Here is a 22,474-nt window from a genome sequence, read left to right on the forward strand (position 1 = left end):
CAGAACTCCACACCAGGCTTGTCTTTCTACTCGTCCTCCCTCTTACTTCCCTCACAGGAAAATAGCCACTCACAGGAGACCTTGCCCACGCCCAGGATTACGGCTGCACAGGTGGAAGGTCAACTGAGGAAGATCTGTACCAGCAAGGTGGCTGGACCGGATGGAGTTTCCCCACGATTACTGAGGGCCTGTGCGACTGAGCTGGGAGAACCACTACAGCGCATCTTCAACATGAGCCTGGAGCAGAGAAGAGTACCCAGACAGTGGAAAACATCCTGTATTGTCCCGGTACCGAAGAAACCACAACCAAAGGAGTTGAATGACTTCAGACCTGTTGCCTTGACGTCGCACGTGATGAAGACCATGGAGCGGCTGATAATACAGAATCTGAGGCCACAAACCAGGCACGCCCGGGATCCTCTTCAGTTTGCGTATAAGGAGAAGGTGGGAGTGGAGGATGCTATCACGTATTTGCTGCACAAATCCCTCTCTCACCTAGATGGGGTCAGTGGTGCTGTGAGGATTACATTCCTGGACTTCTCTAGTGCCTTTAACACCATCCAGCCCAAGATCTTAAGGCACAAACTAACGGAGATGGGAGTAGACTCTCACATGGTGGATTGGATAGTGGACTACTTGACAGATAGACCTCAGTATGTGCGGTTGGGAGACTGTAGGTCTGACACGGTGGTCAGCAGCACAGGAGCGCCGCAGGGGACCGTGCTCTCTCCGGTCCTGTTCACCCTGTACACATCAGACTTCCAATACAACTCGGAGTCCTGCCATGTGCAGAAGTTTGCTGATGACACGGCCATAGTGGGGTGTGTCAGGAATGGACAGGAGGAAGAGTATAGGAAACTGATACAGGACTTTGTGATATGGTACAACTCAATCTACCTGCGTCTCAATATCACCAAGACCAAGGAGATGGTGGTGGACTTTAGGAGATCTAGGCCTCATATAGAGCCAGTGATCATTAATGGAGAATGTGTGGAGCAGGTTAAGACCTACAAGTACAGGGAGTACAGTTAGACGAGAAGCTAGACTGGACTGCCAACACAGATGCCTTGTGCAGGAAGGCACAGAGTCGACTGTACTTCCTTAGAAGGTTGGCGTCATTCAATGTCTGTAGTGAGATGCTGAAGATGTTCTATCGGTCAGTTGTGGAGAGCGCCCTCTTCTTTGTGGTGGCGTGTTGGGGAGGCAGCATTAAGAAGAGGGATGCCTCACGTCTTAATAAGCTGGTAAGGAAGGCGGGCTCTGTCGTGGGCAAAGTACTGGAGAGTATAACATCGGTAGCAGAGCGAAGGGCGCTGAGTAGGCTACGGTCAATTATGGAAAACCCTGAAAATCCTCTACATAGCACCATCCAGAGACAGAGAAGCAGTTTCAGCGACAGGTTGCTATCGATACAATGCTCCTCAGACAGGATGAAGAGATCAATACTCCCCAATGCCATTCGGCTTTACAATTCAACCGCCAGGAGTAAGATATGTTAAAGTGCCGGGCTAAGACTCAATGTATTTAAGTAAACTACTTAAGAACTTTTTAAAAGCTATTATTAATGCTTTTTGAGAGAGTGATTTAGATGCATATCATATTTTTACTGAGTTAGGTATTGTATGTAATTAGTTTTGCTACAACAAGTGTATGGGACATTGGAAAAAAATGTAGAATTTCCCCATGGGGATGAATAAAGTATCTATCTATGTAACGTTCTCGCTCGGGTGTGAAATAACGCCGAGGTAAACGTCGAGATAAACCAGAATCAATGCAAACGAGACCGCAGTAAGATTAACCATTTACTGTTCACTCTTCACATTAACGCATGGTGAAAACTGTTGAAAAACAATACAAGATTGGTACAGTGTTTGTTCCCTTCTAAATATCACATTTACATTGTGAATACTTGCAAAGGTAAAACTACAATACATTAAAGTGCAGCATACAGTCAGAATCTAGCTGCTCCATTGGCTGCTTTAGATACACTTCAATACAAACTATCCCGACTCTTTAACTGACGAAAAGGTAAACCTTACCGACCGTCGTTACTTTTAACAGAATCGGCGTTAACATTTTAACTCCAAATACCGATTATCTAATGACTTACAGCGTTGCTTTCACTGTGTCTTTGGTGCATAGAGAGACCCTAGTCAGCGTTATGGTCGCACATGTGAGTGACCCCCGCCCTTGCGTGAATCTCAAACCGGTAATTCCCCACAAGACGCGGCGAACCCGGATGTGACGTCATCGCAGCCGCGATGTATTACGGACAAATCAATTGACTTAAACAATCCTAACTTTAACTAAAAAATGCTAACAAATTACTATGCGAAAATATTATAAACTAAATAACTGCCATAAAGGCAGCACACTCCCCGCTTGGCCTTCGTAAGGTCACAATGAACATAATACAAACTTCAGTCTCTAAATCAGTCGTTAGGTAGAAGTAGAATGACTTCTGTAACAGGCCTTTGGTAAATTTTCCCATCGCCTTGGTCAGTAGTTTTCAACTCGACTTCCCTGACATGTCCATCCCTACTAGGGAATGTGGCAGTGATTCTGGCCATTGGCCAGCAGTTGCCGGCGATTTGCTTGTCCTTGAGCAGGACTAAATCTCCAACTTGAAGGTCCCTTCTCCATTGCTTTGTGTACAGGTCCTTATCGGAGAAGTCCCCTGGTGGAGGGGCAGCTCCTGCCTTCTGCGTAAGGAGCATTGATGGCGACAGTATGAAGGGGTTTTCCGGGTCAGAAGACACGGGTAGGAGTGGTCGTGCATTCATAATGGCTGTGACCTCTGCCATTGGTGTGCCCAGTACCTCGTGGGTCGATCGGATGCTTTGCTGCATCTCAGGTCTCCTTTTCGTGGTTTTTTGCAAGGGCGTGAACCGCTTGACTGCCTGCTCTTTGTTGTTTGGCAAGCACTGGCGTGGTTCTCTGAAAGGTAGTGGGGCGACCCCACTATTTGCTTTGTCTCTGAAGACCTTGGTGTCCTCCGTTTTTAAGATGGTGGCGTCTTGAGCCGATGGAGCGAGTTTATTATCATGCTCCTTTTGAGCAAAGACAGACTGACCGAGCGTCTCGTCAGTTACTTTGCGCTTGTTAAAGCCTTGTGGTGCTTCCTGGACGCACATGGAACTTGTGCGGGGTTGAAGAATCGTATGGCGGCTACTCTCTAGCACATTGGTCTTGAGTGTGTTAGCCGTTGATTTGTGTTCGTTGCCAGGGCACACCTCTCCTATCACCACCCAGCCCAGATCCAGGCGTTGGGCAAAGGGGGCGTCGTGTGGTCCATTGACCTGCTGCCTAACCTTGTGTACCCGGAGAACATCCCTCCCTAATAGCAGGAGTATTTCTGCTTCTGGATCCAGTTCTGGGATGTGTTTGGCGATGTGGTGGAGATGTGGTTGGTGTAGCACCGCACTTGGCGTCGGGATCTCAGTGCGGTTATTCAAGATTTTCTCGCACTCTACGAGTGGGGGGAGACAGATGAGGACTTTACCATCCAGGGACTCGATCTGGAAGCCTTCGGCCCTCCTTCCGTAAGTTTTCATGTTGCCTGAGCAAGTTCTAAGGTAGTATGGGAACTGCTCACTCTCAATGTTGAACAAGTTAAAGAACTTTGGACTGACTAGCGAGCGGTTGCTCTGATCGTCCAGAATTACGTAGGCTTTGATGGCCTTGTCTTTGGCTCCCTTAGGGTACACCTTAGTGAGACAGATCTTTGAACAAGAACGGCTTGCGTGAGCTTGACCGCAAACTTCCGTACAGCTCGAGCTGACAACAGTTGTCCTGGAGTGAGCTTCTCCCTCCCCGCCGTCCTGTTGTGGGGGTGAAGGAGCGTTGTCGGTTTGCGGTGACGGGCCAGGATGCATGGCCCAGTCGTGATTAGTGCTATCACATTCCAGGCACTTCACGGCGATCGTACACTCTCTCGCACAGTGAGAGGTCGAGGAACAGCATCTAAAGCATATCCCTTTCTCCTCGAGGAGGGCCTTCTTCTCTTCAAGGGGTTTTTCCCTAAACGTTCTGCATCTTTTGAGGGGGTGGGGTTTGTTATGCAATGGACAATTCTTGCTAGAGTCGTTGTTAGTTGTAAGGACTTCAGTCTTAAGCGCTGAGACTGGTTTAGTAATGTTGGAATTATTCGAAGTGGATTTATCTGGCTTGGTGTAAATTGTACTGCTTCCTGGACCTATGAGGCTAGGATCGTTTCGCTTCTTCGCCTCCTTGCACACGAACCTGGTGAAATACTCGAAGGGAGGGAATTGACCTTCGTGTTCTTCCTTGTAATCTGAGGCAACGGACAACCACCTGTCCTGCAGCCCAAATGGAAGTTTGTCCACGAGTTGTCTAATCCCGGTTGGAGTGTCTAGGTATACTAGACCAGCTGAGTGGCCATCTTCTTTGGCGCCTTGAATCTCCATGAGTAAATCTCCAAATTCTCTTAGCTTGGTGTGGTCCTTGGCTGACACCTTAGGAAAATTTCCCAAACGTTGGCATAGCGCCGCCTCAATAATTTCGGGGGCTCCGTAGCCCTCCTGAAGTCTCTCCCATGCTTTCTTCAATGCTAGCTCGGGTTTGTTGATGTACACTGAACGCATGCGTCTCACCTGTTCGCATGATTCTTTTCCCAGCCATTTTGCCATAAGATCCAACTCCTGGGTTGCTCTGAGCTGGAATCCGTCGATAGCGTTGGTGAAAGTGGAGTACCATGCACGGTAATTTTCAGGTTTATCGTCGAACTGGTATAGTCCTGAAGTGACGAGATCCCGTCGTGCGAAATACCGTGCTGCGGATTCGTCTGCAGGTGGCGTGCGGGCTGAGGGAACATGTCCACAGGTACATGACTGAGGGCGTACATCTGTTATGGGATTTGCTGGTCTGGACTCAGTCTTTGCCTCTCTTCTCCCCAAATCCGGTAAGTTCGGTGTCGAGAAGTACTTGTCGTGAGCCCTTGCATTCCTGGGTTCATCGCGGAGTTGCGAGGGTAAATTATCTTCCTTGGATGGACGTGATGCCGTCGGGCCTCTCCGAGACTCCTCGTGAAGTGGGACGTTATCGAATAAGTAAGGAGAGGAAGAAAGAGTCTTCCATTCCATTTGAGATTGGACATAGTCCCTTGTACGTTCCAATCCGATCTTTTCTGAGGTAGATTTTCCGTCCTTCGGATCATGCATTTCTTCGGCGTCTTCTATTAACTCTGCTTCCACCTCGGCAGCTGCTGCTTCTCGTTCTAGCTTCAGCGCTTCTAACCGTGCCTCTACCCTTTTCCTTTCCAATTCGTTTTCGGCTTCTCTGGCAGCCGCTTCGGCTTCTCTGGCGGCCTTTTCCTTCTGGTTTTCGGCTTCTCTGGCAGCCGCTTCCTTCTGGTTTTCGGCTTCTCTGGCAGCCGCTTCCTTCTGGTTTTCGGCTTCTCTGGCAGTCGCTTCGGCTTCTCTGGCAGCCTTTTCCTTCTGGTTTTCGGCTTCTCTGGCAGCCGCTTTCATCTTTACTTCTAATTCTTCTTTGGCAAAGCGCGCTCGCACCTTGGCGGCTTCTGCTTTCGCTCTTGCTTGGGTGGCCTTACTTGATGCCCTACTGCCCCTGTCGCAGGATGACGATGACTTTGACAACGACTTGATGCTGGATCGGGTTGACATGGCTGCACTTTAAACACCTGATAATGCCGCTTTTTCACTGTAACGTTCTCGCTCGGGTGTGAAATAACGCCGAGGTAAACGTCGAGATAAACCAGAATCAATGCAAACGAGACCGCAGTAAGATTAACCATTTACTGTTCACTCTTCACATTAACGCATGGTGAAAACTGTTGAAAAACAATACAAGATTGGTACAGTGTTTGTTCCCTTCTAAATATCACATTTACATTGTGAATACTTGCAAAGGTAAAACTACAATACATTAAAGTGCAGCATACAGTCAGAATCTAGCTGCTCCATTGGCTGCTTTAGATACACTTCAATACAAACTATCCCGACTCTTTAACTGACGAAAAGGTAAACCTTACCGACCGTCGTTACTTTTAACAGAATCGGCGTTAACATTTTAACTCCAAATACCGATTATCTAATGACTTACAGCGTTGCTTTCACTGTGTCTTTGGTGCATAGAGAGACCCTAGTCAGCGTTATGGTCGCACATGTGAGTGACCCCCGCCCTTGCGTGAATCTCAAACCGGTAATTCCCCACAAGACGCGGCGAACCCGGATGTGACGTCATCGCAGCCGCGATGTATTACGGACAAATCAATTGACTTAAACAATCCTAACTTTAACTAAAAAATGCTAACAAATTACTATGCGAAAATATTATAAACTAAATAACTGCCATAAAGGCAGCACAATCTATCTATCTATCTAGATCGCTCTCTCTCTCTTATGGTTCAGTCCACAGTTACCGCTGTCAGTCTGTGACTGACGTCATAGCCCCGCCTCCTCATGCCGGCGCTCTTAAAGAAACAGTCACAGTACGACTGCAGGCTCGTAACAGCCGCAACACAACTTCCCGACTTTTGAACTCAATGCTTCAACTAATAAAGACAACCATGCCATTTGCATTCTTAACCACCCGATCAATCTGTGCAGTCTCTCTCAGTGAGCGATGTACTTGGAGTCTAAGATCCCTCTGATCATCAACACTGTTCAGGGTTTTGCATTTAACAGTGTACTGTCGCATACATTCGACCTACCGAGCTGCCAAGATGATCATCACTAATCAAATCTCACTGAGATTTCTCAGGTCCTGTTGAATTTATTGCCAAGTGCACAAGTACGGGAAGGTACAGGAACAGAGAAACACTGACTTGTGGCAGCATCACAGGCAAGTACATTCAGATAACACACGGAACATAAATTATACGATTCTCTGTCAGTAACAATCTATACATATGTTTTATGTTAATAACGATATATAAAATACATTGTGTCAATATTGAAATGTGCATTTTGTGTCAATAACAGTCTTGGAAATGTTGAATTTGGTCCCTTCCCCATTCCTCCTGTAATCCACAACCAGCTCCTTTGTTTTTGTCACAATGAGGGAGAGGTTGTTTTCTTGACACAATAGTGTCGGGGTGATGACTTCTTCTCTGTAGGCTGCCTCTTTATTTGGGATCCGGCCAATCAATGCAGTGCCGTCAGCAAATCTAATTAGCAGATTGGAACCCGCCACTGCAGCCCCACAGTGCACTATGTACTGATTGCAAAGCTACGAAATTGCATGTGAATAGCCTCCCCTCCCCCAACTCCACTCTTTCTGCGTCACCAGCAGACTGGGACATCTCATATCTCGCTGCCTCCGCCAGGACATTAAACTGTGAACAACTGTGGTCAGGGACTGATCTCTGGGGTACTCCAAACGCTACCTCCTTCCAGTCTGAAAACGACCCACTCATCCAGCCACACACTACCGGCAGTTTATCATCTCCAACGAAAACGCCTAATCACCTACTCCTGAGGTTCAATACCATTGCTGACTCTGAGTTTACCACCGTCAAATGCCAGGAGGGACATAATAATCAGAAAGTCTCTAGTCACAGCCGTGTAAATAAAATGTGATCTCAGTAGGTGTGTGCCGCATGCTCAGAATGCGAAGGAGACAGACAAACTGAACCAAGTCACAGACTGATGAAGGGGAGGAATGATCCATTTTGATACAGAGAAGGAAGCAGAGAGTTTGATATTGTGCCTGATGCCGGAACTTTAGCCAGTTAGAAGATGAAGTCTTGTTCCTCCCACTTGTTTTGAGCTGTAACAGAGTTTTTATCCGAAGGCACCAAGGAGACTAAAGTTATCTGAGTTGAAATGTTGTCCTTCACCCACTGACGTAGTTTGTAAACATTTAACAGTGTAGAAAATTCAAAAGATTTGTGTATGGGAATCACAGACACAACAGCACGTTAGTTCCGCTGTATCTGTCAGTTCACCAGCGCTTGAATGCGGCCAATCCTTGAATGTGGAGGCGGACATGCTGGAGAAGACAGCGCCCCACTAGCTACGAGGAGAGACCGAACACGTGACCACGTCTGCGATCTGTTTGGATACATCGCCATGACGTTGATAGCACTGTGACGTCATTCACTGGCTCTCATTTTGGAAGGGATTCAGTCGGCCATCGCAGATACACCGACAGCTTCGCACTGGGAAGCGGCCGTTCACCTGCTCCGTGTGTGTGAAGAGACTCATTCGGTTAACCCACCATGTGATGCTCCGGTGAGTTCACAATAAATAGAGGCCACATTTCTGTCCGGAGTGAGCAAAGAGTTTTACTCAATCATCCCAGCTGCTGCAACACCAGCAACTTCACATCAGGGAGGAAGTTCAAATCAGCTCCGTGTTAAATGTTTAACCATTACGGTGACTGAAGGCAGCTGCAGGTTCATGAGGGACTGTTACTGTCAGATTCGGCAGTTCTTGCGGCTGCTCATCGCACCCAGGACTGAACCCTGGTCACTGAGCATTGGAGGAGTCTGGTGCTGATGTTAGCCTTAAACTAGACTGGTGTTTAATATTGTGGATCTGTGAAAGATAAATCAGTCTGTATCAAATCCCGTGTGTCAGGTACTTACAGTCTCTACCACACTCACTGTGTATACTAGAGAGGCCACTCGGCCATTCTGTTCCTGGCCCATGTTTCTGTTCCATATCAGAATATCAAAATCTCTCCCTGCCGTTCCCCTCTCACTCTCCCTGAGATGACAGGATGCAACTAGTCACCACTCCGTGGAATAGGAGATTTTCCTTGAATTTCATAGAATCATAGAAATCTACAACACATTACAGACCCTTTGGCCCACAATGTTGTGCCGACCATGTAACCTACTCTAGAAACTGCTTAGAATTACCCTACCGCATAGCCCTCTATTTTCCTAAGCTCCATGTACCTATCTAAGAGTCTCTTAAAAGACCCTATTGTATCCGCCTCTACCACCGTCGCTGGCGGTGCATTCCACACACACACCACTTTTTGTTTAAAAACCTTAGCTCTGACATCTCCTCTGTACCTACTTCCAAGCAGCTTAAACCTATTCCCCCTCGTGTTAGCCGTTTCTGCCCTGGGGAAAAGCCTCTGGCTATCCATACGACCAATGCCTCTCATCATCTTATACACCTGCATGAATTCCCTGCATGATTTTCTCCGGGCTGAATAAGACGATGAGCTCACTGTGGTTGTGACGTTCTTCAGGGCTCCGGACGAAGTTGGTTAAACTCCTTCTTCCCCGCTCTTTTCAACGTTTTGAGTCATTTTCACCAATTTTAAAGGACTGTGCCTCAGACAGCTGGGTTGTTGCAATTGTTACGTACCAGCAGCAATAGATCATTAATGGAGTCTGGTTTCGCTGTGAAAACCACTAGCTTTATCTGTATCTACTCCAAATATAAAAGATTAAACGAAATAAACTGAAGTTAACAGTGTTGTGCGTATATATAGCTCCCAAACAATCAATCTTGGGAAACAATGCTTAAAGTTGTAAGATGGTAAAGTAGAAAAGTTCAGTAATCCACGAAGTAAGTGAGTGAGAGGAGAGATTTGTAAATCCACTCGAAAATGTAGCATTTTGTGTGTGTGTGTCTCTGTATTTCCAGCAACTGTGGAATCTCCTGTGTTTTATATCTGCATTTTACTTTGGCATTGGATAACGTTGATATTGAGTATATTGTTTATGGGAGCTTTCGGCGTTTAAACAACTGCAGATTTTTCTATGCACACACGAAAAAAATGAGGTATGAATATTGAACCAGAGCCTGCAGAAATATTTAATGGCACCGTGATTACCCATAAGGCCGTGCGTTTAAAATTTCGCCGGCGCTGAAGCACCGAACAGATGCGCAGGCGTCAGGGCTGATGACGTCACCAAGTATCACGCATGCGCACGGTACACAGAAGGCCTTCGAAATAGCGTCTGCAGGTAAGATCGATTCTCTGTGTTTTTATCTTAAACACCGACTGAGGGACGATTCCTGTGAACTGCGGGCACCGTAGTCCGCAATCCCGGGACCGTCCTGCTCTCTCCCCTCTCTCTCAGCCCCGCGATCCGTACACGGGCCCCGGGGAGCTTCCGGCTGATGAGGGAATGGGAACCGATGGATATCTCAGACAGAGCTGAGCTCCAGCTGTCTAAATGCAAGGATTAGGAACTCGGAGAAAGGGAACAAAATCGTTTATATCACCAGTTGAGAAAATCAGCTTTGTTCTATCTCCAATCACAAACAAGAGAAAATCTGCAGATGCTGGAAATCCAAGCAACATACACAAAATGCCGGCGGAACTCAGCATTAGTACACTTTTCCATAGATGCTGCCTGGCCTGCTGAGTTCCTCCAGCATTTTGTGTGTGTTCTTGTAATGGACTTTTCTAGCGGTGAGAACATGTTTTGTCCAATTCTGTCTAGGTACCTAGTGATATCAAACACCTTTGCCCTGGGCAACAAGTAGCTTTCACATCACAAATGTGCCAGACTCCAGTGAGACAGACTACTGCCCTTCCCTTCATATTCATTGGCATTGCATTCACTGAGTTCACCACCGTCAGTCATTGGGGGAGGGTTCAGGGGGAATAATTATGTAGAATACAGAAACTGGTGTTACCTGTGTGTATTGTGGTGATGCAAAAGTTGCTGGAGAATTTGCAAGTGGGAAGAAGTGAATTGATATTTGGAAATGTGACTTTTTAAAGCATAGTTTAGCAAGCAAACCACATATGGACAATGTGCAAAAGCTTTGGTGAGAAAATCCTTCATTACCCATTACGAACCCAGAGGAGATCAAAGTTCCTATTGACCGTGATTTGCTAGCTGTGAAAATGAATACATCTCTATATAAAATTCACTGTGCACATCTTATCACTGGGTAAAAAAATGCACAGTACAATATTTATCTGCACACTGGATATTACAAATTAGAGGGGATATAGGAGGGAAGGAGGGGAGACCTCCAGTTTCCCTGATGCCCTCACCTACAAGATGTGCATCCAGCTGCAGCTTGTAACCCAGCACTTCAACGAGTTGGAACTTGAAATGGATGAATTTTGGATCATCCAGCAGTTGGAGGGGGTGATAGATATGACATGAAGAGAGGTGAGTTACACCCAAGGTGCAGGACACAGGAAACTGTGTGAGAGTCAGGAAGGGGAATGAGGTTAAATAGCCATCGCAGAGTACTTTGTTGCTATCCTGCACAACAGCAGGTGGACCACTTTAGACACTGTTGGGGGCAATTACCTGACAGACGAAAGTCAAAGGGGTGATAGGAGATTTGTTAGTTAGGGGAACAGACCAAGAGGCAACTAATATCCCAGTGATAAGGCTTGCTGGAGGTAGTGCGGGGGGGGGGGGGTGATGTGGTTTAAATAAGTTGTAGGGGGAATGAGAGCTAGATTGACAGAACATATAGTGGAGAGGGTGAATTGAATTGACTTTATTACAAATATCCTTCATATAGATGAGGAGTAGAAATATTTACGTTACGTTACCATCTAAATGTGCAATGTGTAATTTAAATTAACTCATAATAATTAGTTTGTACATAGGACAGTTAGGAAAACAGAAATCAATTATTCAGTCTGATGACCTGGTGGAAGATGATGTCCCGGAGCCTGTTGGTCCTTTTGCTGTGGTACCGTTTCCTGGATGGTGGCAGTAGGAACAGTTTGTGGTTGTGGTGAATTGGGTCCCCAATATCCTTTGGGCCCTTTTTACACAAATCTATACCTCTACCATCCAGGCTCCCATCCAAACTTCTTTTAAATAGTAAAACCGAGCTCATATTCACCAGTTGTGCTGGCATCTCATTCCACACTCTCACAACCATTTCAGTAAAGAGCTTTTCCACATGTTCCCATTAAATTTTCACCTTCCCCACTTACCCATGCCGTCTAGTTGTCACCCAACCTCAGTGGAAAAAGCTGCTTGCATTTATTTACCCAATCTTCTCCCTCATGATTTTGTAGACTTCTGACAAATCCTCAAAGCAATGTGTAATTTCCTTGTTTATGTTTAGAGACTTTTTTAGGTGTATAAGATGATGAGGGACATTGATCGTGTGCATAGCCAGAGGTTTGTTTTTCCAGGGCTGAAATGTGTGGAATGCACTGCCGGCTTTTTCGGTGAGTGTGTTTCAGTTACTGTGGGGCCAGGCAGCTCAGTGGGAACAGGGAATAATACCAATGGAGAGAGTCAAACTGAGCCAGGTCACAGATTGGAGATGGCAGAAATGCCCCATTCTTATAGAGACAGGAAGAGCATCAGAGAGTTTGATGGTCATTCCAGATGCCAGCACTGTGCCCAGTTAGATGATGATTTCTCTGTCCAACTTGTGTTGAACCTCACTGTAACTGTGTGATGTCAGATCACACCTTGACAACTCAGTGATCTCATCTGAAATGTTGTCCTACACCCACTGATGGATTTTGTATATCTTTTTACAGGTTACAAATCACAAGGTATTTCTCTATGGGAATCTAAAACACAACACACCAGTTTTGCTGTCTCTGTCCAGATATTTAAGAAGTGGAGCAAGCGATTCACTCGATCATCATTCCTGCTCAGACTGCGGAGAGGGATTCACTCTATCATCTGATCGACTGGCACGCCTGTCATTTTCAATGGATAGGGGGTGCCCATTCACCTGCTCAGACAGTGGGAATGGATTCAGATGGACATTTCAACTGAAGGGACATCAATAAGTTCACACTGGGACAAGGCCATCCACCTGTTCTGTGTGTGAGAAAGGATTCAGTTGGTCTTCCCACCTGTGGACACACCAGTCAGTTCACACTGGGGCAGAGGCTGGTCATTTACTGAATTTGTGTGGAAGGTTTTACTCGGTCATCTGACCAAATGGTTCACCAGCAAGTCCACACTGAGGAGCGGCTGTTCACCTGCTCAGACTGTGGGAAAGGATTCACTAAGTCATCTAAACTGAAGCTACATCAGAGAGTTCACACTGGGAAGAGACCATTTACCTGCTTGGACTGTGGAAAAGGATTCACTTGCTCATCTAAACTGAAGGTACATCAGCGAGTTCACACTGGGGAGAGGCCATTCACCTGCTCAGACTGTGGGAAGGGATTCACTCAGTCATCCCACCTGCATGCACACAGGTCAGTTCACACGGGGGAGAGGCCGTTTACCTGCTCATACTGTGGGGAGGGATTCATTTTGTCATCGCAGCTACTGAGACACCAGTTAGTTCACACTGGGGAGTGGCCATTCAACTGCTCAGTGTGTGGGAAGGGATTCACTCGGTCATCCCACGTACACAGTCACCAGCGAGTTCACACTGGGGAGAAGCCGTTCACCTGCTCAGTGTGTGGGAAGGGATTCACTCAGTCATCCACCCTACAGAGACATCAGCAAGTTCACACTGGGGAGAAGCCGTTCACCTGCTCACTGTGTGGGAAGGGATTCACTTGTTCACCTGACCTGAAGGTACATCAGAGAGTTCACACTGGGGAACGGCCATTCAGATGCTCAGACTGTGGGAAGAGATTCACTTGTTCACGTGACCTGAAGGTACATCAGAGAGTTCACACTGGGGAACGGCCATTCAGATGCTCAGACTGTAGGAAGGGATTCACTTGTTCACCTGACCTGAAGGTACATCAGAGAGTTCACAATGGGGAACGGCCTTTCACATGCTCAGACTGTGGGAAGGGATTCACCTGCTCATCCCAACTGAAGATACATCAGAGAGTTCACACAGGGGAGCGGCCATTCACCTGCTCAGACTGTGGGAAGGGATTCACTAGGTCATCCGACCTATTGGTACACCAGCGAGTTCACACCGGGGAGCGGCCATTCACCTGCTCAGTCTGTGGGAAAGGATTTACTTCGTCATCCCACCTATTAGCACACCAGCGAGTTCACACAGGGGAGCGGCCATTCACCTGCTCATACTGTGGTAAGGGATTCACTAGGTCATCCGACCTATTGGTACACCAGCGAGTTCACACCGGGGAGCGGCCATTCACCTGCTTAGACTGTGGGAAGGGATTCACTCAGTCATCTGAACTGAAGGTACATCAGAGAGTTCACACTGGGGAACGGCCGTTCACCTGCTCAGACTGTGGGAAGGGATTCACACGGTCATCTAAACTGAAGGTACATCAGCGAGCTCACACTGGAGAAAAGCCATTCACCTGCTCAGACTGTGGGAAGGGATTCACTCAGTCATCTCAACTGAAGGTACATCAGCGAGTTCACACTGGAGAGAGGCCGTTCACCTGCTCAGACTGTGGGAAGGGATTCACTCAGTCATCCCAACTGATGGTACATCTGCGAGTTCACACTGGGCAAGGCCATTCAGCTGCTCAGACTGTGGGAAGGGATTCACTCAGTCAGCCCACCTACAAGCACACTGGTCAGTTCACACTGGGGAGAGGCCGTTCACAGACTCAAGCCTGAATTATCCCTCTGTGTAGACGCTACAGTGTAGCATACACAATAGCCCACGCAAGTGGCCTATGCCGTTGTGAGCATTTTTACTTGTGAGTTCATGTGTCTGCGTTGCTCTGGCAAAACGCTAGTTGGTGTTGAGGTTCTATGGCACTGTGTTGAATTGACTCGTGGCGTTGGGAACAATGGCGACTGCTGAGTACATTTTGTTGGAGTTGGAGCTAATCGATGTTGAACAAGAGTTACTTTTATTGAAATTACTGCAGCGCAGAAAAGAGAGAAGTTTTTCCATTTGTTAGTGCAGTTCGTGATGTCCAAAGCGATGTTTGTGGAAATTTATTTGCATGAATTTCATGTCATTTGCCATTCTTTATAATATACCAATGAAGAGTTGTACAAATGTAAATATTTTCTGACTTCCTCACTTAACCTCTCCTTGATTTGGCCCATTTTCCAACTTCAAAGCAACAGGAAATCCCTGGGAGGAAATGTGTTGCTACCAAGCAGACCGATCACAGTTCCCGCAGTCTGTGATGCACAGTCAGCGGGAGACGCTCATGGAGTGAGTACTGTTTTAGATTCGCTCCATAACCTTTACTTTTTTTAACCTTTGATCACCCTTATCTAACTTATTTTTACCAACACCAAAAGATTCTTGCTATTTTCTTGGGCTTATTGTTAAGAGTTTATTGTGAATTTTTGAAGATATGCAAACAGAAATGGCTCTTAGATCTAAAGGACGAGAACCTGGGTGCAATCTGAATGGTAATGGAAAGAAGCAAGCTCAACCGCAACGCACTGAGTTAACTTATGAACTGTTTATGGAGGTTTTGGATAAAAAATTCGATGAACTACAACAAATTTTTAAACAAGATATAAAGGCTTTTCAAGATGATATGGTTAAGATGGATTTATTAATTAACCAGCAACAAGTTCTTATCGCGTCTCTGTAAGAAGAAGCTCGGAAACGAGATTTGACAATTGAAAAATTGCAACAGGATTTAATTTCGACCACTAAGTTGGTGGAAACACTTAAAGCCAAGAGTGTCGACTTTGAGAATTGGTCTAGAAGACAGAACCTACGTATACTTGGTCTCCCAGACGGCATAGAAAAAGACGACCCTTCGAAATATTTTGCTCAACTTTTAAAAGATGCATTCCCACGGTTTTCCCAGATAACTCCCCGTTACTTGATCAAGCACATAGAATTTGGCGTTGTTCATCGAGTGCTCCAGCTAAAAATTCAGTTGTAATTGTCCGGTTTCATTATGTACACGACAAAGAACAACTTATTCGTGTGACTCGGCGGGTTGGAATGGTTAAATTTCGAGATTACCATTTCCGTTTGGTTGAAGATTTTAGTCCTGAAGTTATGAAGAAAAGGCTTCTTTTTAAACCTCTGATGTCTGAATGTTATGAGAAAAATCTAAAACCTGCGCTCTTATACCCTGCAAAGCTTAGAATCTCTCCATCGAATGCTCCACGCCAGGTTTTCCTTTCTACATCTGAAGTGAGAAAGTATCTGGAGGAGAACTTCCCTACTGCTATAGACACTAATCTCTAATAAATGAGTGATTCTGATCGTGTAAAATGGTTTTTGATTCCTCAAACCAGAGTTAGTCTCTGGTTATTGGTGTAGGTTTATCCTATACTTTATATTTAAGTTAAAGTGTGTTTTCGTTATATTAATCACTCTGTTTTATACACTTTAACCATTATACTATATTTTTGACTATTACTTTTGTTCCCTTGAAGGTATATTTTTAACCCTTCGAAGGTGAATTCTTTTTTATTAAGATGGTGGTTTTTTGGAAAAATATTCTTGGTTTTGTTTAAAATGGCGTTATTTTTGCTTTTCTCGTCTTCTTCCTATAATGTATCGCTTATCATAGTTTAAATATTTCTTGATTTGTTTGGGTTATAACCCGATTTATAAGCTTTTAGTGATTTTATTCTTTTTTTTTACAACTAAGTATATTAAGAAGTATGGTTTTTAGTATAGTGATTATAATTTTTAAAGTTGGGGTGGTTTTTTTATATATATCCTTTATATACGGAGTGGTCTTCCGCTGATATGGGGGTAGAATTAGTCTCATTTTTTTCCTTTTTCTAGCCATATTTTGGCTTTTTTTCTTTTTCTTGTGGGGGTGGGGGATGGTCTGTTTTCTAATTTAATTTTTCTTTTACCAGTTTGTTTTAGTTTTTTCATTTGGGCTGTTTTTGAACTACAGATATGTCTACGGTGTCGTCACCTCCGGGTCCGCTCTTTATTTTTGTTCCTCTTCCAGGTGCATGAGTTTATAATTTGGTTAACCCTTTTTATACCAAAGGGTTGATTTTAGAAGCATGGCTCAGACCATTAATTTTGTGTCTTGGAATACTAATGGTTTAAACCATCCGATTAAATGAAAGAAGATTTTCAAAGTATTCCAAAGACTTAATGCTCATATCATTTTTGTACAAGAAACTCATGTGAGGAAGGAGGACAAATATCGCTTTTTTATCTCTTGGCGGGGTCAACAGCATCATTCGAATTCGAATGCCAAAGTTAAGGGAGTTTCAATTTTTATTGACTCCTCTATTGCATTTATTCAACACGATATCCTTTCGGATCCGAAAGGTAGATTTTTGTTAATTACGGGTTTACTTTGTAATAAAAAGGTTGCTATGGTTAATGTTTATGCTCCAAATGTGGATTGTCCTGATTTTTTTAAGTCCTTATTTACTTCTTTACCTAATCTAAATGAATATAAGTTAATAATGGGTGGTGACTTTAATAGTTGTTTAAATCCTTTGATGGACAAATCTATATCTATTCAGATTTTACCGAATAAGTCGGCCACTTGTATTAACTCCTTTTTGACTGATAATGGAGTTTTTGATATTTGGAGATTTTGGCATCCTAACGACAAAGTGTTTTCTTTTTTCTCACATGTTTATCATTCTTATTAGAGAATTGACTATTTTGTTATTGATTTGTTTTATTCCATCGGTAATTGGTTGTAATTATGATATTATAGCTATCTCTGACCATGCTCCATTAAAACTTTCTATTAAATTTATGGATACAGCTTCTAATGTTAGACGATGGCGATTTGACTCTAACTTATTGCAAGATCCGGACTTTATTAAATTTATGAAGGAGCAGATCGATTTCTTCTTTTCAACTAATTCCACGGATGATATTTCTTGCGGAACACTTTGGGACACTTTTAAAGCGTATATACGTGGACAGATCATCTCTTACTCTGTTGGTCTGTGAAAACGCATTAAGAAGGGAACTCTTTTATTGGTTGATAAAATTAAAGAGATTGACAAGAAATATTCGATCACTCCTAGTAAGGAGCTTTACAAACAAAGGGTTGAACTTCAAACGGAACATAGTTTATTACTTATATCTCTGACTGAAAATCAATTAATGAAAACCAGATCTGATCTTTGTATACATAGTGATAAATCGGGTAAACTGTTAGCTAGTCAGTTGAAGAATGTTTTGGTTAAACGTCAAATCACTAAGATTTGTCAGCAGAATGGGGATTTGACAGTTAACCATGATGAGATAAATAAGTCATTTCAAGACTTTTATACCTCCCTGTATCAATCTGAATTCCCTCAGGATCAAAATACCATGTGTGATTTTCTTGGGAAATTGAATTTTCCAAAATTATCATCCGATGATCTTTCAATATTAGATACTGCTATTACGGATGCACAAATTAAAGGGGTTATTTCCTCAATGAATTCTGGGAAAGCACCAGGTCCAGAAGGGCATACAGTAGAATTTTTAAAATGTTTTTCCGCTACTCTTTCTCCTTGGTTATGCAGGGTTTTTGAAGAAGCAATGAGATTGGGGAATTTGCCACAATCTTTTTATAGAGCTTCCATTTCTTTAATACTGAAGGAAGATAAAGACCCTACTGACTGTGCATCCTATAGACCAATATCTTTATAGAATGTGGACTCCAAGATCTTTTCCAAGTTACTGGCTTCCAGGCTGGAGAAGGTATTACCCCAAATTATTTCGGAAGATCAAACCGATTTTATTAAAAATCGCTATTCTTTTTTCAATGTTAGGAGATTACTGAATATTGTTTATACTCCTTCACATAGCACTTCAGAATGTGTTATTTCATTAGATGCGGAGAAAGCATTTGATAGAGTTGAATGGCCTTACTTATTTTATGTGTTGGAGAAGTTTAATTTTAGTCCGACATTCATTTTTTGGATTAAACTGATTTATCACACTCCAGTAGCCTCGGTGTTTACTAATAATCAAAGATCTCCCTTTTTTTGTATATTTCGGGGCACTAGACAAGGCTGTCCTCTTAGCCCATTACAATAAAATATTGCTTTAGAACCTTTGGCAATTGCCATCAGAGAATCACAGGACATTTTGGGTATTAATCGTGGGACAGATATTCATAAGGTATCTTTGTATGCAGATGATTTATTATTATTCATTTCTAACGCTGAGAAATCTATTCCAGCAGTTCTATCATTGTTGGCTCAATTTAGTGAGTTTTCTGGGTATAAGTTAAATCTTAATAAGAGTGAATTGTTTCATTTGAATAGACAGGTCCCAAGTTATGGAAATTTACCTTTTAAATTAGTTAATGACTCTTTTATTTACTTAGGGATTAAAATCACAAAAAACCATAAAGAATTATTTAGGTTTAACATTTTACCTTTAATTGATCAGATTAAAAGCTTGTTTACTAAGTGGTCACCATTATCTTTATCTCTGATAGGTAGGATTAATGCTAATAAAATGGTTATTTTACCTAAGTTTTTATATATTTTTCAAGCGGTACCAACTTTTATTCCGAAATTTTTTTTTTTACTAATGTTGATTCAAAAATTTCCTCATATATATGGCAGAATAAAAATCCCAGGTTAGGTAAAATATACTTACAGAAGACAAAGAAGGAAGGTAGGTTGGCATTACCTAATTTCAGATTTTCTTATTGGGCAGTTAATATTAGATATTTGTTATGTTGGTTGAAAGACTGGGATGGATCTTTTGGCCCTCATTGGGTGAGTTTGGAAATTAAATCGGTACCAGGTTATGCTCTGGGTTCTATTTTAAGGACTTCTCTCCCTTTTGCTCTTTCTAAATTGCCGAAACGAATTGACAACCCGATAGTTAAACATACTTCACGTATATGGTTTCAATTTGGGAAATTTTTCGGGTTGACTCAATTCGTTTTAAATATTCCTATTGTATCTAATTGCTTTTTCCACCCTTCAATTATAGATCAAGCTTTTTCGGCTTGGAAAACTAAGGGATTACTAAGATTTTCTGATTTATTTTCAGACAATTGTTTTATGTCTTTTGAGCAATTATCTAATAAATATAATGTGCCTAGAGTTCATTTTTTTTATATTTACAGATTAGGCATTTTTTAAGTACGGTACTTCCTACGTTTCCAAATTTTGTGTCTTCAGATATTTTGGAGAGTTTGTTTGAATTAAACCCTTTTCAAAAAGGGCTTATATCAAAACTTTATAATGTAATTATGAAGATACGTTCAGAGCCCCTTTATAAGACAAAAAAATTTTGGGAAATAGAGCTTAATTTTATTATTCCTATTGAGAATTGGGATAGAATTCTTCAATTAATTAATACATCATCTCTATGTGCCAAACATTCATTAATACAATTTCAGGTCGTACATAGGGCCCATATGTCCAAGGCTAATTTAGATCATTTTTATTCTTATATAAACCCTATTTGTGATAGATGTCAGTTTGAAATCGCGTCTTTAACTCATATGTTTTGGTCATGTCCGCTTTTGGAAAAAATATTGGAAAGATATTTTTGACATTATCTCTGCAGTATTGTACATCGATTTACAACCCCATCCTATTACCGCAATTTTTGGTTTACCAATGATGGACTCACTTCATTTATCTTCCACCTATCGAATGATTGCATTTCTCACTTTGGTGGCTACAAGATCTATTTTGTTGAATTGGAAGGAAATTAATCCTCCCACTGTATTTCACTGGCTTTCTCAAACTATGTTATGTTTAAATTTAGAAAAGATTAGAAGTCATGTACTCGATACTTCTATTAAATTTGAAAAGATATGGAGACCATTTATTCAATATTTTCATATGATGTAATATGACCCTGTTCCAAGCTTATTGGATTTTTCAGCTTTAATCTTATTTATGTTGAGAGGATCGGAGTTGACGACACTGATGATTATGTATTCTTGTGAGATATTATAAACAACCCTTTTTTTTCTTTTTCGTTTTTCTTTTTTCTTCTTCATTAGCTATCAGTTTAGTCAATTTCTCCATTCTTATAGAGACAGGAGGAGCATCAAAGAGTTTGATAGTCATTCCAGATACCAGCATTGTGCCCAGTTAGATGATGATTTCTCTCTCCAACTTGGGTTGAACTTCACTGTAACTGTGTGATGTCACCTTGATAACTCAGTGATCTCATCTGAAATGGTGTCCTACACCCTCTGATGGATTTTGTATATCTTTTTACAGGTTACAAATCACAAGGAATTTCACTACGGGCATCTAAAACACAACACACCAGTTTTGCTGTCTCTGTCCAGATATTTAAGAAGTGGAGCAAGCGATTCACTCGATCATCATTCCTGCTCAGACTGCGGAGAGGGATTCACTCTATCATTTGACCGACTGGCACGCCTGTCATTTTAAACGGGCAGGGGGTGCCCATTCATCTGCTCAGACAGTGGGAATGGATTCAGATGGACATTTCAACTGAAGGGACATCAATAAGTTCACACTGGGACAAGGCCATCCACCTGTTCTGTATGTGAGAAAGGATTCAGTTGGTCTTCCCACCTGTGGACACACCAGTTAGTTCTCACTGGGGCAGAGGCTGGTCATTTACTGAATTTGTGTGGAAGGTTTTACTCGGTCATTTGACCAAATGGTTCACCAGCAAGTCCACACTGAGGAGTGGCTGTTCACCTGCTCTGACTGTGGGAAAGGATTCACGAAGTCATCTAAACTGAAGCTACATCAGAGAGTTCACACTGGGGAGAGACCATTTACCTGCTTGGACTGTGGAAAAGGATTCACTGGCTCATACCAACTGAAAGTACATCAAAGAATTCACACTGGAGAGAGGCCGTTCACTTGCTCAGACTGTGGGAAGGGATTCACTTGCTCATCTAAATTGAAGGTACATCAGCGAGTTCACACTGGGGAGAGGCCATTCACCTGCTCAGACTGTGGGAAGGGATTCACTCAGTCATCCCACCTACAAGCACACAGGTCAGTTCACACGGGGGAGAGGCCGTTTACCTGCTCATACTGTGGGGAGGGATACATTTTGTCATCGCAGCTACTGAGACACCAGTCAGTTCACACTGGGGAGCGGCCGTTCACCTGCTCAGTGTGTGGGAAGGGATTCACTCAGTCATCCACCCTAATGGTACACCAGCGAGTTCACACTGGGGAGCGGGAGTTCACCTACTACGTCTGTGGGAAGGGATTCACTTGTTCACCTGACCTGAGGGTACATCAGCGAGTTCACACAGGGGAGCGGCCATTCACATGCTCAGACTGTGGGAAAGGATTCACTTCGTCATCCCACCTATTGGCACACCAGCGAGTTCACACAGGGGAGCGGCCATTCACCTGCTCAGACTGTGGTAAGGGATTCACTCGCTCATCCGACCTATTGGCACACCAGCGAGTTCACACCGGGGAGCGGACATTCACCTGCTTAGACTGTGGGAAGGGATTCACTCAGTCATCTGAACTGAAGGTACATCAGAGAGTTCACACTGGGGAACGGCCGTTCACCTGCTCAGACTGTGGGAAAGGATTCACTCAGTCATACCACCTACAAGCACACAGGTCAGTTCACACGGGGGAGTGGCCATTCATTTGCTCATTCTGTGGGGAGGGATTCACTTCGTCATCGCAGCTACTGAGACACCAGTCTATTCACACTGGGGAGAGGCCGTTCACCTGCTCAGTGTGTGGGAAGGGATTCACTCAGTCATCCACCCTCATGGCTCACCAACGAGTTCCCACTGGGGAGCGGCCATTCACCTGCTCCGTCTGTGGGAAGGGATTCACTTG

General features: G+C 43.6%; 2 protein-coding genes across 3 annotated transcripts; one reads left to right on the forward strand and one right to left on the reverse strand.

Moving 5' to 3' along the window:
- Nucleotides 1-1,789: 1,789 nt before the first annotated feature.
- LOC140720383 (uncharacterized) lies at nucleotides 1,790-6,321 on the reverse strand. Its single transcript, XM_073035262.1, has 2 exons — nucleotides 6,082-6,321; nucleotides 1,790-5,809 (listed from the first exon to the last, which is right to left on the reverse strand). Exon 2 carries the CDS (start codon nucleotides 5,640-5,642, stop codon nucleotides 2,433-2,435), a length of 3,210 nt encoding a protein of 1,069 aa, XP_072891363.1. The 5' UTR covers nucleotides 5,643-5,809; nucleotides 6,082-6,321; the 3' UTR covers nucleotides 1,790-2,432.
- A 1,795-nt stretch (nucleotides 6,322-8,116) lies between these two features.
- On the forward strand, nucleotides 8,117-14,846 carry LOC140720341 (uncharacterized). 2 transcript variants are annotated; one of them, XM_073035202.1, is made up of 2 exons: nucleotides 8,117-8,213; nucleotides 12,427-14,846. In XM_073035202.1, the coding sequence occupies exon 2, from the start codon at nucleotides 12,839-12,841 to the stop codon at nucleotides 14,402-14,404; it is 1,566 nt and encodes a 521-aa protein (XP_072891303.1). In that variant the 5' UTR covers nucleotides 8,117-8,213; nucleotides 12,427-12,838; the 3' UTR covers nucleotides 14,405-14,846. The 2 variants fall into 2 exon arrangements, with proteins under 2 accessions (XP_072891303.1, XP_072891302.1); XM_073035201.1 differs by lacking the exon at nucleotides 8,117-8,213 and adding an exon at nucleotides 9,871-9,910.
- The last annotated feature ends 7,628 nt before the right edge of the window (nucleotides 14,847-22,474 follow it).

The sequence above is a fragment of the Hemitrygon akajei genome, unplaced genomic scaffold (assembly GCF_048418815.1).
Source record: "Hemitrygon akajei unplaced genomic scaffold, sHemAka1.3 Scf000041, whole genome shotgun sequence".
Classification (NCBI taxonomy): Eukaryota; Metazoa; Chordata; class Chondrichthyes; order Myliobatiformes; family Dasyatidae; genus Hemitrygon; species Hemitrygon akajei.